Genomic DNA, 19,285 nt, shown 5'->3' with positions numbered 1-19,285 from the left:
TTCGAGAAGGTCATCTGCCCGCTTGGAAACCATGTTTCCGGGTGCGTGCGTGGGGTCCTAAAGTTGCGCCGGGATAAGGACGAAGATGGTGATTAAGCCAATCACTATTAAACCAAGGCTCCAACATCCACAAAATGAACGATGCTGGGATGGCTGCTTGCAGGAGTGAGGTCAAGGGGCACTGCCGGCCAGGCGACGGCCCAAGTCGGCACAGGCAAGTGACCAGGGCACGGGGTACCTGAAGCTTCTAATAAGCACAAGCAGTTTCCTGATGACGCGCGGTAACTCGCCTTTATTTATTTTGTAAATAATCGCGGCGACGGACAGAAGAAAAGCCTTCTTCCTTTTACTGAAACCAACAAGCATCAGCAACCATACTTTTTGGCATACGCAGAGGTCGTTTCTGTTCAAAGTTCTGCCCCTTCCGACATTCTCCTCGCGTTCAGATGTATCTGATGCATCTCATGCTGCTTGTTGCCTTTGTTACCGGTTTGCGCTCTTTTATGGATGGTTCGATGTCAGGTTTCTGGAGAGGGTATGGTCCAAACCTGGAGGCTCAGGCCACCTCCACCTGCTTCAACAGAGAAAGGGAGCGCTGCCTGCGTTTTCCAAAGTCGTGCGGCACAAGTACGATTGGCAGTACGGTCACCATGCACGGTCAGGACGCTGCTCCATAGGCATCCTAAAACCTAACACAAGCTTTTTATAAAAACGCAACGGGCTCTGTTGCAATGCAGAACTGAGCCCCACACACCACACAAAAGCTCATGTACGAACCCAATGCCGATTCTGTCGTTTACCTTGGTGGAAAGCGCACACGCGAGTTAGTTTTGACCAAGCCAAACTTAATGTAGGCATTTTGAAAAAGCCGCGATCTTTGGGTTGCTATTCGGTCTTCATTCAACAGCGCGGTAGAAGAACGAATGGCGCTAGGGCACTTTCATCAACAAATTTAAGATAGTTGCTTCACGTTGCGTCGCCGTATGCAAAACTATGAAAGGGGCATATCTACGGCGTAAGGTTATCCGTGTTTGCAAATCAGTGACAAATTCTACGTCGGCAATGCTTCATCATTGTAAGGTTTTAAAGCCAATACTAACATGGACAGAAACCGGGCTCAAGCCATTTAGCAAATCCGTCGAAACAGTTGCGTTGTTCTTCGGTGCCGCTGGTGCCGTAGACCGCCCGTGCGTTCGGCTTAGGATGGGCGAAATATTTCCCAAATGCGAGGAGCCTCCATTTCCGCATATTTTTAAACGATGTGTGTGCCGTACTATACGGCAGCTACTGCAGCAGCTATAACTTCTTGTACCGTATGCTAACTCTTGCTAACAACAATTACCGGCGCTTAATGTGCCTTAGGGTCCCCAGAGCCTCGCCCGGGTGTCGGGGAGGCAGCCATAGCTCTGTGCCTTCTCAAGACCCTCACAGTGTGGTCCACAGCATGGGCATGACCGTTCATTTCCGCAAGTGTGAGATTGTCTACTTTCACCCCAACCAAAACCTGCGTGCGTTACCTGGGAGGCTTGTGAAGATTGGCATGCTGCAAGCAGTGGGAAATACTGTGCAGTTTGAAGGGATGCCAGCCCATCACAGCCCATATCCTATTGGCTTTGACTGGTTTCGGAGTCGGTCAGTAGGTGCATGTGTAATCCGCTGGTCCGTTCAACGTCGAAGTTCATTACTCGGAGTTCATTACTCGGAGTTCATTACTTGCAATGAATTGAGGAAGGCCCGTGCCCACCCAGTCATGTTTTCGAGAGCCTGGGCAGTCCGGGTGTTGGGGATCTGGTGGTATTTGGGCTAATAATGAAGGCTTGCAGAAACTAATTTTCCGGTGCTTGCAGAAACTAATATTCCTGCTGTGAAAGTTCATCCGGCCTCCTGCCGGCCGATCAGTAAAATCTTTGCTCACCAGTAAAATCTTTAGGCGACACCCTCGTGTAGCAGATAGGCGTCCCTAGGCAGAACTTGTTAAGACCAGCCTCACCCTGCCTCACCTCCCAACCTACCGTTAATCCTACTTGCTGGCGGCAGATCGATGTTCATTTACGACAGGTAATAATGCCGTTTGCGTCTGAGAGCGTTCATGAAAAATTATCCACAAAACACGTGTAGTGCACCGCGGTTTTCATTTTGGTAGTGTCCCCAAAGTCAGGGCCTGCTTGTGCGTGTCAGCTTGCTGAAAGCCGACAGATAGCAGTCGGCTTTTGGAAATTCCGTCGCTCGTTCTAATACATGCCCAATCGCGCTTTCGTATGTCGAACATTCTCAACAACATCTATCCGTGCAAGGGCATCATTTTACGGCTTCTCCCATTCGGTTGTACCGACTGGCATCTTCAGGCATCAGGATCCCAAATCTCGATCGAATCTAATCAGCGTAGCAGGCTTCGCTAAAGGAGGAGCGAAGCGATGGATGGACAATCCTAAAGGCCCAACAGTTTTTTATAATTCGAACGTACGACTTCGCCCCGAAGGTCTTGCGCTTGCAGTAAATTCAACTTCTGGATCTCTGAAGCTGCATCAGCAAGCCCCAGAAGTCGCGTTTACCTCGCTCAGTAAGTTGCAGGCTTCTAGCCGCGTTTCGCCTTGACTAATAAATCGCGTGATAAGGCAGTACCACAATGACGTGATTCTACGTGATGAATGAGGAAAAGTATACTACGTACCACTACGTACCTTGCATAACACCCAGCGAGTTATTACAAAATAAACAGTGGAATGAGGAGGATAAGTTTTCCGTTGTCATGGAAATTTCGTAGATTTCCGAGTACTTTTAGCAAAGGCATCTTCCAGGCACGCGCGACCTACCTGCTGGCTACCAAACGTCCCAGGGTCAGACAAACAGAGTTTAGCTGCACCATTCAGGAAGTGGCTGATAGCAGGTCATCGTAAGGTTATTGAGCTGCTGTAATACATGAAGGAAGACCGACGAACCTGCGCGCGGGCTCATGTACGGCAGTACAAAGAGTGAAACCGTCCTCTTCGCCCAACAAAAATAACAATAAGAAGATTTAAAAAGGGCCTGAAATATACAATCACGCTTCATGTCTGATGCAGGCAAGCCGCAGTGTGCTTTAAACTGAAGCTGGCAGGTTAGGGTTGACGGAACATGGCAATACAAATGCCGTACATCATGGGGCCGCTGCCATGGATTATAAAAGCCATGAGCCTGCATTATGCGTTCATACTACATCTATTCATTGAAGACCGTTTGGCCTTATAACAATTTGTATTTGGGATTCATTTCTGAAACATCGTCCAAGAGTTCGCCTCTTCAGTAACATAGAGCTTCCTATTTGCCTTGTAATCCGCTTTTTATTATACGATTCGGGTGAGTCTATCGGTCCTTCTGCATCTGGAGAGCTTACTTGCGATTGCTTTCCTAGCAAAAGCTAAACCTGCACCTATACCGGCGGCACGTTACAAGAGTTGAGCATGTTATCCCATTGCTCTGACATTCGTTTTATAGAACAAGGCGACAAATCAAGTCACGAACAATGAAGCGAGCGGCTTTAATTCTCGCTATATTTTGCGTCTTCCGTTTGGCAGCAGCGCAGCAGCAGGGTAAGTGCGCTCAAGAGCGGATCGACGACCCGCGATGTTAACAACCAAAAATCATTACATTATGTTTGTTTTGATTGCCTGAGTGTGTGCCAGTCATACATCCGCAAGTTTAGCTGGTGTGAAAAACGGCCGCGCACCTGTACGCAACGGAGCTTGAAGCTTAACTTCAGCAGCAAATCGCTTTGATATGCTGTAATTACATTTTTCGTATGAATTTTTTTGGACCAAGACGTCATGGCTTGAAATTTCCCCTTTCTGTTAATCCCTTCCTTTCAGCATGCCCCAATGTCGGTGGTTACGCGTTTTACCGACTTCAAGAAGTTTCGGGCGCATATACTATTAAGACGGTGTCAGCAAAGAACCCTGTGGACATCGCGGCTTCCTGCAGCAGCACGCCGGCCTGCAACGCATTTGACACCACAGGAGCCCTCAAGATCGTTCCAATGGCGCCGATCTTCTCCGTTTTGGACCCCAGTGCTGCGGATGTGTCCGACTGCGATGGAATATATGTTGCACGCCGTACGCTGACTGGGCTGGTTTTGCCGGTGAGCTTTTTACGTTTGTATATAAGTTCCAGAATGTATATAAGTTCCAGATGGTGCGATTATTTGCCGATATGCGTTAATCCAAACCTGTTTCTGTTGGAGCAACCCGAAGTCGGAAGATCACGCACCTGTCTATCCTTGGATATAAGCTAAACATGTGTAGGGTACGGCCTGTACACCCTGACTTCACTGACCTTTTGTGAAAAAAACCTGATGCGCGCGATAAATACGCATATGCTTGGAGGTGACGTTCTCGTGCACGCTAAAAAAATGTCGACCATCGCGGTTATGATATGTAAACCCTCTCGAAATTCGAGCTAACAACGCCGCGGCGGCGGCTGGTACTCCCAAATGCGGTTTACATGATGACGCATCTTGACCCTTCAGGACGGCGTGAACGCAAATACGATGCGCGAGGCGGGTGCTAAGAAATTTGTGGAAATGCAGACCCTCAAAACTGTCACGTCAAAGGTGCGCCGCTGGTTCCGCGCTTTATTCGACGACGGTCGGACACCGTACTTAGAGGGATGGTTAATATTCGGTCGAATAGCTCTGTCCACAGCTTTAAAACACATTATTATCGCAGGATGGCTTCCACGTTTGGGAGTGAACATGGACCACGCACATGCTGCATTGAATAACGGGTTTCCATCCCACGATGGCAAAGATCCACCATCATCTTAGGGTGGCTATAGTATGTATCGCCTGAAGCCCTTTATATATCAACTGCAAGATCGATAGATAAGCGTTGATGTCGTTGAGACACGTCCGTGGTTTCCAGGTTCTCCTGCGTTTTCCTAACACTATCTGAACTACTAAGTACTGGTGTCCTGTATGAACGGCAAATACTGCAGGTGGCTGCGTCGCTGGCTGCGAAGGGCCTGAACCCACGCACGGCAAAAACTTTGCCGAAGGCAACAGTGCTCCAGGCCTTCAAAGATGCCAAAGTACGTAAACGTATGGCATAGTCGCCGGGTAGCAGTGATGAGCCATTTAAGTCCCGTTTCGTTTGGATTGCTGCTCTCCTGTATGGGCACAGAAACGGCACGTTTCCTGGCCAGGGAATGTTTCGTGATCTTTCGTGTCTTTTTGAGCAATTAAGTCCGAGGACAAGGCTATATTTTGGTCCGCATGATGGGTATCGTGTTTATTGCCACTGCACGGCTGATTATTCAGGTTCCCCTCGCCCTGTGGTTTTAGGTACCCCTCGCCCAGTCGAGCAGCACGGGTGGAAACTACACATACAACGACGTTTTGGCAGCCCTGACATATCCTGTTTGGGATTCCCGGACAGCCAACGACACGTCATATAACTATATTAGCTCTGTCAAGGATCAGGGCGGCTGTGGCTCGTGCGTCGCCTTCGCTGCAACTGCTGCAGCAGAGGCTGCTGTCGCTACCGGGAACAACACTTTGGTGAACACATATGATTTCTCTGAGCAGTGGTAAGTGGCGTTAAAGTCTCAGGACCCGGGGGGAGGGCAGTAGTACATGGCGTGGCACGCATGCATGCTTTGCACCACATAATGTGTGAACCTTTGGCGTGGCGTAGGTAGATAGATAGATAGATAGACTGGTGGATAGGTAGGTAGATAGATGGATGGATAGATTGCAAAACAATTGTTTCTGTAGCAGCTAGCCGCTCAAAAGGCCCCTACCTCAAGAGGCAGAGCGCTTCAGCGTGTATTTACAGATGATGTGTGTGCCGTACCGTACGACGGCTACTACAGTTTCACTTGGTAGGCCCACTATCGTGTTATTGGATCTCAAATGGTCCGGGCATAAGGAAAAAATCCGAATTTCTCGTTGAATAATAAAGACACGCCAGGCTAGGGCCGCCGGCGGTATACTAACTTCGTGTCATGGTCAGATGGTCTGATGACAACGTGATGACTATTGGAGCAAATCATGACTGCACTGTGCTAATACAGCTACCCTGGCAATCGAACACTTTGTTCCTTCTGATGTTTCGCCATTGCCGTCGACGTCATATGCATTGCAGGCTGTTTTTCTGCAACGGCTTGTACACCCCCTCTTGCTCCACGGGCTGGTATGCCAACCAGGCTGCCGACGTCATCGTTAAGAAAAATATGCCATACGAGAAAAACTATCCTTACATTCAATCGCCCAGTTGCACATTGATGTCGCCTCCTGAGCAGCGCGCTGGGGGCAACTTTTCCCGCTTTGTCTACCTAGACATTAGCATGGTGAGTGGTGCTTTGGGCGCCGCACGCCAACACGCATGAACCCTAAGTAATTCTTGCTGTAAAAATGCGCGTTTCGTTGTAGTCGTGTAGATGCATGCATGCCGCTTTCCTCCTGCTGTGCAATGGTTCGCTTGATCGAATCCGCTTATATGGCCATGGTACCCACCATTGACCTCGTTCGGATCAGGTATTGGATCAAACACTGGATCAAGCTTTTCCCTGCTGTGCAAACTTAGAAGCCATCCAAGCAGGGAGCGTGATGCAGTGGGGAAGAAAGCCCTTCACGGCAGTGCTGCCTGATGCTGCTGTCTATTAATCTATTGCGCAGGCAAAGGATCACATCCGTACGAGTGGCGCTGTCATGACGTACTTTGCTGTGTACAACGACTTCTTCTACTGGTCTGCCACCTTAACGTAGGTTTATGCTGCACAAATTCACAGCGGGTTGATTTCCGTCTGTAGGTTTCTTCTATCATCGATAAACATGGTCGTCGTATACTAGGATTATCTTAGTTTTTTGTGTGTACGGTAGTAATCAGAAAGTGCCTGAATGCGGGGTGCCTAGCTGCTAACTTCTTTTTGCGTTTGGCTCCTTGCGGCGTGTGTTGTACGCATGCACACTTGATGTCTACATACAGGCCGTACGTCTGGGACGGTGTGAGCCCTCTGGCTGGTTACCACCAGGTTGTGACCATCGGCTACAACGACACAGGGTAAGGATGAGTAAAATTTAGGAAAGGTTATTTTTCTTGTTGAAGGCACATACCAATAATTTCGATTTGCATTGAGCAGTACCGTAATGAATCATCGTACATCGCACGATGGGAATCGAAGCATGTTGGCGCGTGACCATGAGTGGTTCCGTGCTTTATCACTGGTACGTGATGCTATGACCTAATGGTAACCCATGTTATGGCATCAACAGTAGCTGTCTGCATTTTGAGTGTGTCTCATACCTAAAAATCTTGAAACCTGAAGACACTAAAACCCCCAACCCAGCTTCCGCCACAAAACCCCTACATGCGCGTGTCAATGTTTCCCACTGTGCAGGTCGTACTGGATTGCCAAGAACAGCTGGGGCACCGGTTGGGGCGATAATGGCTTCTTCCGCATCTCTTACAGTGCGAATGTCGGCTTCATGTCGGGATCTGGGGACAACATCATCGGCCTCCGTTGGGCACCCTCCTCTGTGCCCCCATCGCCTCCGCCGCCTGCCCCGGTTGTGTGCGGTGATGGAACCTGCTCTACGGGCGAGACGTGCTCCTCGTGTGCTGCGGATTGCGGAGCGTGCGTTGTGTGTGGAGACGGATTTTGCTCAGGTAGGCAGGTTGCTTTTCGCGGCTATGTGTGCAGAGGAAGAACAGCTGGCTGGCTGGCTGGCTATCGGGCTTGCTAGCTGGCTAGCTAGCTGGCTGGCTGGGTGGCTAGCTATCGGGCTGGCTGGCTGGCTGGCTGGCTATCGGGCTGGCTGGCTGGCTGGCTGGCTATCAGGCTGGCTGGCTGGCTGGCTGGCTATCGGGCTGGCTAGCTGGCTAGCTAGCTGGCTGGCTATCGGGCTGGCTGGCTGGCTGGCTGGCTATCGGGCTGGCTAGCTGGCTAGCTAGCTGGCTGGCTATCGGGCTGGCTGGCTGGCTGGCTGGCTATCGGGCTGGCTGGATGGCTATCGGGCTGACTGGCTGGCTGGCTGGCTATCAGGCTGGCTGGCTGGCTTACTACAGTAGTGCGTGACTGGTGTGACGTGGGCGTTGACATTTGTGCTGTCGTATACTCCTGGCCGCAATTTCCACACACTCGCAGGCGGTGAGACCTGCCTTACATGCCAGGCGGACTGCGGTACGCGCCTCAGCAACGGTACTTTGACATGCTGCGGGGACGGCGTGTGTAATGCTGCGGACGGAGAGACCTGCGCCAGCTGCCCAGGCGACTGTGGCGTCTGCTCCACTTGCAACCGGAATGGCATTTGCGAGCCGGCGCTGGGCGAGAAGTGCGCCAGCGGCACCAGTGGCTGCACGGATTGCGGTTCTTGCAGCAGTACCTATTGCGGTGATGGCAAGTGCACCAGCGCCAGGAAAGGTTACACTGAATCGTGTGGAACCTGCTCCCTGGACTGCGGTGGCTGTTCAGATCCGCTGTTCTGCGGTAAGTACGGTATCTTACGGGTAAGCGAACGGATCAACATGTACAGACATGTACGGACCCAACTAACAAACGGATTTCCACAGTCTTGGGACATTAGCCATCCTGCTTTCATTTACGACACAGTGCAGTACACCGCATGCATGTGAACCAGGTGTGAGTTTTAGAAATAACTATCAAAGGATGGAAATCCCGGGCCCTGCGAAAATGTTTGGACGTGTCTACAGATTAATAAGCCATCTTTGACTCGCTGCTGTCTGACTGCGTTCCGTTCCGCCATCCTCTTCTTTCACGCGCACATTCTTGCAGGAGACGGTATTTGCAGCAGCAGCCGCGGGGAGACGACTGGCACCTGCTCCCGTGACTGTAGCAAGACTATGAAGACTCGCGTGCTTCCTGGCGTTTCTGCGGCTGCCACTAGCAACGGTAATGCCGGCCGCCGAGCGCTGAGCAGCTGAGTATGCCATGGCTCCGCCAGCTTCCCTTTCGCTGCGAGAGTGAAGAGGAACGACTTGCAGTTGGCTACGGTTGCCGTGCGTACCAGTGTACTGCGGCACCGGGGAGCGAAATTAATTCGGCTTCATGCGAGTGATTTTAATACTCCAATTCATGCATCACGTGAGGCTCAGTCGGCCGGGCGAACTGGCAATAAGTATATGTATCATGGCAGCAGGTATGAAAAATTCATGCTATGGATTAATGAGACCGATCGGCCCTAGTGATTGATGTCATGTGCGTGACCCTCGCAGCCTGTTGCCCTTTGGGTTAATTTGCTGCCATTAGTCGATAATTAAATCCGGATGTTGAGTTTGTCTTAGCTAGTGGGTGGCGTCCGTGGGCATGGGTACTAGCCTGCTGCTGGTGCATGTCGCAATTAATCCTCCTGCATAATCGAACCGTGGCGGAAATAATATTAATTGTTAGGGGCAGCGATCGCGGGTATGCGTCCTTTTTTGGAAGAGTGTGGCGGAACATGTGGGGAAATAAATGCTGTAAAGGTTTGTGGTGATGCTGATGGCATGTGCGTAACGACTACTGGCTGCCGGTATGGAAGGGCTCCTTCGACCGACATGCGTGTGTAACTGCAACGCTAATCGAGCAATTTATTTAGTATATGAAGATGTTTAGGGTTGGTTTGTTGTGTAGTAAACGCGTGGTCGGATAGTCTGTTTTGTGTACATTTTCGCGTTTGCATGTCTGAACGGGTCAAGCAGGCAGGGACGAGGATGAACGGGCTTCGGCCGTTTTTGAGTCCGAGCGTCTTCCGGACGCACGTCTCATTCCATACTGGGAAAAATTGCCGCCGGTGTTCACGGCTTAGCGCTAGAGGATATAGACGGATATACGAGCGGGGGTTTTATGATGTACAGCGCGATTCAACTCGGCTCTCAACGGTTAGGTGCTTTTGTTTGCACCGTTGCTTTCTTACCAAGCAACCCACATTTTTCCTGTGTTGAACCACTGCGGACAAGCGCTATATCCTCGAGCGAACGTCGCTGTAAGATGTATATAGAATCGTTTCCCTGCTGCACTTTCGTGGCGCAACCTTACCGTTCCCGATTTTACTTCACGGGTCGCTGAAGGGTGCGCGTTGGTATGTGTGGATCTTCATTCTTAGCTGTGTGCATGGAATTAACACACATGCAGGCCTGCTTTTCATTCCTCGCATGCTTTCTATCGCGGTCTCCTTTCCCTGACAATGCTGATCTTATCTTGTCGGTCTCTGATGAATTTCGGACCTATGGTGCCAGCCTGAGCCCTTGGCTGGGTGTGAAGGGACTGCAGTCAGCTGATGACTTGCTGTAACTGGCGTTGACCTCTTAAGGGAAACTGACGTTCAAGTCTTGTGTAGTATCACCACAGAATGGTGATGTTGAAAGATACCGATTGAGATAAGTGAACAAATAGCAGTTGTAGAACCCACGTGGGCCTCACGCGGGTGAGTCCCCCAGTACGACTGGGGGGCGTATAGATTACGTTATCTGTAATTCATTCAAACATGACCTCGCTCGGTTGAACAGACGAACCAGGGACGCAGGTCCCAGCTTTATTCAGATAAAGCCCCAGGCCATACGCAGGCGACCTGCAGGCTGCAGGTGGAGTAGGAAAGCGTGCGGAAATGGGTGTCTGTCGAGTCATCTTCATCAGTCCTCCCACAGGCCTGCTGCAGCCCTCTGGTTGTCGTATCCTGGGTATATCACGGGATCTGCATCAACCGATCGGTTCTTATCTGAAAAGTCGTGATATAACACTGGTTCGCACCGCTTACTTGGGGCCTACCGGTACCCCGGTAGCCAAGGTGGTGGCCCCCATACTCTCCTGCTTCAAGACTTAACAGGTACCCAGCAACGGCCGGCAGAGAGTATTGATGGTGGGTGCTAACAAGGACACTTTAAATAGTCCTGCAGCTCCCCTAAAGGGGAAGCTGTACAATTGTTGTCGCTGTTGATTTCCCCGCCGCCATACACCTAGACAGCAGTCCCAGAAGCTCTTCCACTATAATGACTTTGTTAGTGCGTGGCAGGGAACTGACCAACCCGTATAGTCATACTGAATATGGACTGAAACCCTAAAACCCTAAGAGATGTAAACACGCGCCCTGCGCAGGGCATGCCCTGCACTGTGGTGTGGCCCAGAACAGTGTAACACCCCATTCATTCAGTATAAGGAGGTCTTCTTTCGGGTGCTTTCGATTCGATGCCCGGACTTCGATAGGTGCTGCCCAAGTCCAATGGCCGCGTCCACAGCGGCCAGCACTTCGGCCAGCACCCATTCTTCGACCTTTTGTTGGTGTGGCTGGCGCTTCTGTGTTAAGCCAGATGTACCACCGCCGACGTGAGCGATTGTGCAGCCCTGTAGTGGAGCTACCGTCGCGTCGATTCACTGCCATGTACAGGCCATGCGGTGCTGCTGACACAGCCATGTACTCGGAGAATGACTTGCCGAAAAACCATGCTCGTTAATCTTCGTGATAAGGTCCTCCGCACTGGTAACAGCAACACGCCGCCACTGAGACCATACACAAGGTTTTTGCCGTCCCACTTGACGATATCTAGGAGGACAGGCATGGCCGTTGCATCTTCACTGATGACCAGTGGGACGCATTGCTGCCTGAACTCACCAAGGACGTGAAGCACCTATGTGCCCAGGGGATCATGGGGATTCCGTGATGAAACCCTCTTGATCGTCGATTATACTTATGCAAAGCTTACACCTCCACTCTGGGGAAGGTTTTCACCCGTAAATTCATGTTTACCCGTAATCACGTGGTCTTCACATATAATTACCGGTCAATAGTAAACATGCTTATTTTTAAGTTGCCAAAGCATTCCTTTTATAAGGAAGAACATAGGTGACATTTTGTTGGTTGCCCGTGCTGGAAGTCATCCACAGGTTACATTACCCGTAATCACAAGGTCTTGACCCGTAATCCCCCAAGCCGTAATGCACAGCACCCGTAAAATTTCACGGGCTTAATTGCGACGAAGACGTGTTATGTGTGTGTGTGTGTGTGTTACATGGTTGGGGGTGTGTGACCCCATACCTGTAAGACTACCCATATGAGCCGAGGGCCCAAGGGTAATACTACAACACCTAAAAGCCACGGAGGAAAGGAAAACACCGCACATCAGCCCAGACTAGCGTCTAAAGGGGGTAATTGAGTTTCGGTGAGCCCACATACGTTCCAATATCCTCGCCAGACGTACTGGTTCCCATTGCATGGCCTCCAACATGCTCTGTTGATGATCGAATCCCTCTTCAGCACGAATATCATTATAGGCTGGGCATTCCAATAACACGTGTTTTTCATCCTCGATTCGGCTATTAGTACCACAACAGTGGCAAAACCGCTGCCCCCTGGGGACGTGGTACTTGCCCCTTCATGCTCTGTTTGCCTCCAAAGCCCAGCAACATAAACGGAACTGCATTACCTTACAATGTGCTAAACGAGGAATGAAAACCTTAGCATGTGTTGGCCACATGACGGCTGCGGCTCCCGAAAAGGGCAGCCCCATCCAGTGCTTATACTTCGCCATTTGCACTCCCGGTTGCTTCCCTTCTGATGGGTAGAGTACTCAACAACCAGTCAACACGCTCCTTTACCCCCACGACTTCTTGCGGTATTCCACTCCAAATGTTGCACGCCAAGAAGGAAAACAGTTGTAACATTGAGATTCCCCAACCCTCCCATTCTGGGTTGGTCAGGGCATCGGTTATCTCCTGCCGTAAAACGGCATGAGCAATGGATCCCACTTGCTTTTGAAGGCGGTTCCAGAAACGGAGGATCTGCTTCACCATGTAATATTGTAAGGGGAGTTCAGCCAGCTCCGCGTACAACAGCCTGTGGGATGGCCGTGCCGTCCCCACTACCTGCCTCATGAATAAAATCTGCAGCTGGACTGCGCTATCCTTCAAACAGGCTTCAAACATGCCCTCCGCAAGGTTGGCTTTATCCCGCTGTCTTCCCACCCTGTCCACGACCTCTGCCAGCGCAAAAGGGCCCCACGCCTGGCAGCCATACAACAGAATTGCTCGGACTTGGGTTGCAAAACACCGCATTAGTACATCGGGGGCAAACAGCTTCATTTTGTCCAACTTTGCACTTAAGGAAAACATAGCGGACCGACCTGCATGGCATAACTGCTGACGGCACGCACTAAAAGGCCGTTCTGGCCCATATACCAAGCCCAGATAGCGAGCGCTATCTTTGGCAGGTACTACCTGGCCTGATAGCCGTAACTGTTGACGTCTCTTGCTTCACTCCTTGCTGAGACTCAAACTCCCCCCCCACTTTCTCATTTACCTTCATCACCATGGACACCTTCTCGTACGCTTTTCTCAGAGCACCTAGCATGGGGCCGCTAATCCCCCTCTCCTGCAACCGAAGCCACAGGTGTTCACGAGGCACCCTATCAAAGGCCTTCTCAAAGTCAATCTGCATTATTATCAACGGCGGTTGTCCCGTGTTATGTGCACACACCATTTTAGGTGTCATGATCCACATGCAGAGGATGCAAGCCCAAATCAACGACCCCCTTCCACTTTTCGCAGTGCCTTCACCTGTCAGCCTCTACCCCAGTCTTAGTACTGAAACACCCATCTAGCATCGGTTGGTCAATGCAACGGCCGAGCTGTATATAGTGCATGCATACATCTGCACCAGGTACGCTGTCAGCTTCCATAGGTCCGCTTCTTTGCACTGACCCCCGCCATTTGGCACTGGCCCCTGTCACGAGGAGACCGTCCAGGCCAGGAACGTCTCCCCGGAGGAGGGCAACCACCATCACAACCCTTGAAGAGGCAACCATTTAACCGCTCTACAAGCAGTAGGGTACAGAATACGGGGGCCGTGCCAAATGGGCCAGTCACTCGAGGGCAATGGGGACCCCGCCTGTATTCAGGGGGGCATGATCAGGCGCATCTCAACTTATATCCCCAGATAGGCCCCCCACCCCAACACTCACGCTTGCATCCCTCCTACGCCCCCCAGCCCAAGCCCCTCCCCCACACCTTTTGTGCAGCCACGATGGACATGTGTGAGGCCAGCCGGTCTCCTATCCAGGACGTGAAGCCCCGGTCGAAGTGGTGGCATCCCAGGACCGAATCGGTGCTTCCTGCCACGGACTTCACCTTCTGCTCCAGGTCTGCAGCAAGCGCCTCGATGTCAGTGTCAGAGCCTTGCGGTAGCCTTTCCCTGGCCAGGGCCCTGAAGCCATACTTGCGTGTTTGCAGGCACGTCAGGCTGGTCGCGGTTAAGCATGCAGCCCACTGGTCCTGGCTGCAGAACATCCAGTTAACGTTAATGGACAAGCATGGCTCAGTGTTATAGGCTGCATGGACACATCCAGGCGGGACAACGGTGCCATCACCAGGGCCTAACTCATAGATGGCCCCCCCAAACTCTTTCACGAGGTCCTCCAAGGATGAGGGTGTGATGTTGTACATTGAGTCCAGCAGCAGCTTCCCTTGCCTCATGGAGCAGGCAGGGCTGCAGAGCAGCTGGGAAAACGACCCCGGTGCAACCCACACTATTTTCCGCCCCCATGCTACAATGATAACGCTTGGGGCCTGGAGCGGGTAATCCTCATGGGAGCAGGAGCGGGAGTGCCTGCAGCAGGGGCATCACGGTTTTGACACCAGGCGTTAGTTACAGATCGGCGTGGTGAAGTCCGACCTTGTTTGCAACAGGTGTGCAGTATCAATATTGTTAGTTGCGGTTGAGCAGTTTGTGAGGTGAAGGTAGACAAGCCTTAATACTACTTGTAGTCATTGATAGATCCGGAACGGACCCACCTGCTGCCCACCAGCATGTCGCAAGCCAGCTGGCAGCTGCCGTGGTACACGTGATGGGCACCAACGCCACCGCTGTCGGTGAAGGTGTCACTCCCAAACACCTCCGGTACTGAAGCCTGCACCGAGGACGTGAGGCGCTCCACCAGGTCGCACCTTGATGGATTCAGCGCCTCGGCATCAGTACACGCCCTGCAACAACAGCGCACGCAGTGTTGTTATGTTATCCGGAGCTTGCTTTGAATCATGGGGGCGTGACAAGCACCACATGGTCTCGCCAGCGCCATCTCGCATTGCCCTAGCAACCGGCAGGTTGTTCATGTAGCATATGTGCTCAGTCTCCACGGGCTCACCAAAGACTTCGATCATGTGGCGCCCGAGCGTGCTTTCGTGGACTTCTGATGACATGCAAGTATACAAGTACGGCGCCCATACTAGAATACCGCCAGCTCGCCATCAGTACTATCCCTGCGAGGTTCGCATGGATCTTCGTTTCTCTTCGCTGTTCAATCTGTTCTGTGTATCCCTGCTGGTCGCTTGTGGTGTGATCACTGCAGATGATTCGAACTCATCAGCTTCTTATCGGGACGGCAGAGCATCAGTATCAGCAGGTCGTTGATGGTCGTCACAGGTCGTCACAGTTCTGGGTCTGCCCCAGGGACTCGGTGATTGGAGGCCCGCTTGGACACAAGTATGTCTTGCTGCGCAATGCCACCCTGGGGACTTCCCTCAAGTTGCCGGGTGACGGCGGTAAACTGGACTTCATGTTTATGAAGCTGAAGGTGTACTCCGTCTACTGTGTCCCTGAGGGAGCGGTTCCTGGTGGGTGGGTGAAAGCTACGGTGCCGAGCCTAAAAGATGTGTACGGGGGGAGTGTCAAGGAAAGCCAGCTCTATTTCCTCCTGTCCTATCAGGGAAAGGAGCAGGAGTTGTGCAGACGGCTCCCCACCTTATCTGCGGACGAGGTCGAGAAGAGCATGGTAGTTTTCAACCCTTTCAACGGGCGGTGGCCACTCACCGTACGGCTCGGGTGTGATAAACACATCTGAGTCGAGCAAGACCCCACCACCCGAAAGGGTTGAAAACGACCATGCTCTTCTCGACCTCGTCCGCAGACAAGGTGGGGAGCCGTCTGCACAACTCCTGCTCCTTTCCCTCATAGGACAGGAGGAAATAGAGCTGGCTTTCCTTGATGCTCCCCCCGTACACATCTTTTAGGCTCGGCACCGTAGCTTTCACCCACCCACCAGGAACCGCTCCCTCAGGGACACAGTAGACGGAGTACACCTTCAGCTTCATAAACATGAAGTCCAGTTTACCGCCGTCACCCGGCAACTTGAGGGAAGTCCCCAGGGTGGCATTGCATGGCAAGACATACTTGTGTCCAAGCGGGCCTCTAATCACCGAGTCCCTGGGGCAGACCCAGAACTGCGACGACCTGCGACGACCATCGACGACCTGCTGATACTGATGCTCTGCCGTCCCGATAAGAAGCTGATGAGTTCGAATCATCTGCAGTGATCGCACCACAAGCGACCAGCAGGGATACACAGAACAGATTGAACAGCGAAGAGAAACGAAGATCCACGCGAACCTCGCAGGGATAGTACTGATGGCGAGTTGGCGGTATTCTAGTATGGGCGCCGTACTTGTATACTTGCATGTCATCAGCCAAGTCTTATCACGACCTGCCTCGCTCTCTATGTTCTTGTATTCCATTGTTATACCTGATACAGTTTACACTAGCCACGACTCTAGGATACAGGACGGACCAATAGCTTCCGCGCCGTCTTGACCTGGACAAGTGCAACTCTATAGTTCCATAAGCTGGAAAATGGAACAAGACTTTCCCGGAAGTATTGAACTCCGGTGTGCTTTAGGGGAATCCTATGATCAGCAGAGCCAAAACGTGATACCGCTTAGTTTTGAGCTGGGAGGTAACATGATATCAGCGAGCATTTTCAAGAAGCAGAATGCAACTTATTACTTCAAGGGAAAGGGTGAGCTCCATGGCCGGTGCTGCAGGCGTCAGGTCAGCAGGCGATGTTGTCTCGTTAACAATGCCCTACACAGACGGCAGTGAGGTCCAGGTAGCGCCTCCATTCTTTGATGTTACCGGGACAGCATTGAGAACAAGCTTTCTGAGGAAGTTCTCCACGCACGAGGATGTCAATGCTGCAGTCAAGCGGTTCAGGGGGAGCCTGCCCTGTGGCATGCTATCCTATGAGGAGGACAGCACTGCCCTGATTTGGTCAATTTCAGGCAGAGTGCAGCGTCATCAGCAGCCAGAATCACCACAGAAGATTGGGGCCTCGCGGATTACCGAGCAATCGACACATGAAGGGTGGGGGAGTACTTGTAAATACATAGCTTGCTCGCTTGTGTCATTCAGTCCAGACAGTGCCACCCTCGATGCTGCAGGGCTGCAAACACACGCTTCGATTGCAGCCTTTTATGGGGCCACTCAGGGCAGGCTGCCTCATCGGCTTCTGTGGGCCCTGGCACCTTGTCTGCCACCGCAGGCAGCAGTGGTGGCAGGCGGGACGTCAGCACCAGCCTGGCGACCCTGCTCAACCCGAATGCTACCACAGCCGACCGTGCTGTGGTGTGTGGGATCATGGAGCAGGAAAACTGCAAGGCCTTCAAGGAGCTGAAGTGTCAATGTATGTTCCCCACCCTGTTGGCTTGGACTTTGGTGCACCTAGTAAATTTCCACTTGGGTGACACTTGCTGGGTTGTACTGGATTCCAGGCCCTAGCTACCCTGGCTTGTACTGCTCAAGACTAGAACTGGAAGTCTGTGCCAAGCACTGACTAATGCTGGGGCATGGCCAAACCGGACCCCGCCAGGCTTCGAGGGCCTATGGCCACACGACATCAGCACAGGAAGCTTCACCTGCTGGACAAGGAGGACAATGGGGTGCTTCCAATTGGGAGCATGCACGGGCTGGCCTACACAGACCTGATCACCAGTGAGCCTGTGTCCTGTTATTGGGTGCTGAATGTCAGATTCGACTTACATGTTCTACATGTTCCAAGAGCCCACACACCGCATTTTCCCCTTTAGCCCCTTGGGGGGTGGCGCTTGAACGTTCGACTCCATAGGCCCACTGGCCCTGAGCCTTGTTGCTTGGTACGCTGCTCCACCAATGAGGCCAAATGATGTCTTGGCCACACCGTGGTGCCACCCCCCCTCCCCTGCATCTCTCCTGCCAACCACCCAAAAGGGTTCATCTGCTACATGCTCCTGACTACCGAGTACAATGGAGACCTGCCCTTTTCTGGGGCACCGACACCAGACGGGGAGTTGGTGGTGATGGTGTGGATGTGGCTAGACCTGGTGTCCGTGGGTGCACATGAGGCCGCACTCTCTGCCCACACAGACCTGCTGACCAGCCAGGTTGTGCAGGGTTGCCAGAGGAGCAAGGCCCCCTGGCTCGTTCCGGGCATTGGGCAGGTGGCACCCGACCAGAAGTACCTGCTGCAGCATCTCTGGAGCAGTGTCCGCATGTGAGTGGTTGGGTGAATGGAGCATGGCGGGGATGCAGAGGCCAGCCACCACACATGCACGGGACCAACTGAAGGGCCTTCTGAAGACAACTGATCAAACTGCCAGACCGGAATCATGATGATCTAGGTGCTAGTGGATAAGGCCCAGCTCCTCCCCTCACCAAACCACAGGAATCTGACACATGCCAAGGGGAACCAACACGGAGAAAAGAAGGGGGTCAACCATAGCACTAAGGACGGTCAGGACAGGAATGCAATGATGCAGAAGCTCGCCATGAAGGTGAACGTGGCATCCAAGATGCTAACCAGCCTTTCTGTTGTGGGTGGGAGTGAGGGTGCTGGCGCCAGTCTGTCGGACCTGCGTGGGCTCCAGGCACTTTACATGCAGAAATGGTCAGACACTGGGGCAGCAGTGACCACAGCGGCCGCCGGGACAGCTCAGGGTGGTGTGGCAGCAGCTACAGGTGCAAGGCAAGGCGCAAGCAGGGCGACCCGCACCAGACTGCCTCAAATGCCGAGGCAGGCATGCACCTCTGGTTCTCCCTGGAGGCGGGTTTCTTCCTCCACCCCAACCGTGAAGGCAATTACCCCATCGACACCCTGGCCAACATGGCTGGCGTGACAAGCCAGTGTGCAAGCAGCCTGCTGACCCTCAAGGACCGCCAAAGCCTGTACCTGACTTATACTGACAAGCTGTCTGCCTTTGGCAGCCACGCCTCTCCAGTTGTGCCAATCGGCCTGTTTATGGCCATGGGTGCATAAATGTTCACCCGTATCCTTGTGCTCAAATTACGGGACGTGTAACATGTCACAGACCCATAATTTCTGTCAAATGACGGGTGGATTGACCCAAATTTATAGGTAAAATGACCCCCGTTTTCCCAGAGTGCTCATGGCGCCACAACCGCTGGACATGTTCACACCAATGCACATTATGTAGGTTTGCCTCTAGTTCTCCCAGCTGAAACCACACCAAGTGCTCCCTGTCCTTGAATGTCTTGCTGAGGGATGGCCCGTTCAGATTGAGA

At 52.3% G+C, this 19,285-nt stretch overlaps 3 protein-coding genes across 3 annotated transcripts; 2 read left to right on the top strand and 1 right to left on the bottom strand.

The window, feature by feature from the left end:
* Positions 1 to 3,502: 3,502 nt before the first annotated feature.
* Positions 3,503 to 9,304, top strand: VOLCADRAFT_107390 (uncharacterized protein; the record flags this gene model as incomplete). The annotated part of the gene is made up of 11 exons (XM_002956784.1): positions 3,503 to 3,569; positions 3,846 to 4,114; positions 4,502 to 4,585; positions 4,969 to 5,061; positions 5,315 to 5,559; positions 6,117 to 6,321; positions 6,650 to 6,735; positions 6,960 to 7,034; positions 7,372 to 7,640; positions 8,119 to 8,460; positions 8,767 to 9,304. The coding sequence occupies 11 exons, from the start codon at positions 3,503 to 3,505 to the stop codon at positions 8,913 to 8,915; spliced, it is 1,884 nt and encodes a 627-aa protein (XP_002956830.1). The 3' UTR covers positions 8,916 to 9,304.
* Positions 9,305 to 13,935: 4,631 nt separating this feature from the next.
* On the bottom strand, positions 13,936 to 16,053 carry VOLCADRAFT_97814 (uncharacterized protein; the record flags this gene model as incomplete). The annotated part of the gene is made up of 3 exons (XM_002956731.1): positions 13,936 to 14,566; positions 14,752 to 14,940; positions 15,767 to 16,053. 3 exons carry the CDS (start codon positions 16,051 to 16,053, stop codon positions 13,936 to 13,938), a joined length of 1,107 nt encoding a protein of 368 aa, XP_002956777.1.
* A 529-nt stretch (positions 16,054 to 16,582) lies between these two features.
* VOLCADRAFT_97813 (uncharacterized protein) lies at positions 16,583 to 19,019 on the top strand (the record flags this gene model as incomplete). Its single annotated transcript, XM_002956783.1, has 6 exons — positions 16,583 to 16,748; positions 17,271 to 17,427; positions 17,598 to 17,719; positions 17,975 to 18,257; positions 18,429 to 18,721; positions 18,838 to 19,019. 6 exons carry the CDS (start codon positions 16,583 to 16,585, stop codon positions 19,017 to 19,019), a joined length of 1,203 nt encoding a protein of 400 aa, XP_002956829.1.
* Between the last annotated feature and the right edge of the window lie 266 nt (positions 19,020 to 19,285).

Source organism: Volvox carteri (genome assembly GCF_000143455.1).
Source record: "Volvox carteri f. nagariensis unplaced genomic scaffold VOLCAscaffold_65, whole genome shotgun sequence".
Lineage (NCBI taxonomy): Eukaryota > Viridiplantae > Chlorophyta > Chlorophyceae > Chlamydomonadales > Volvocaceae > Volvox > Volvox carteri.
Note: the sequence above shows the minus strand (reverse complement) of the source record. Positions and strands in the feature narration are given on the sequence as shown.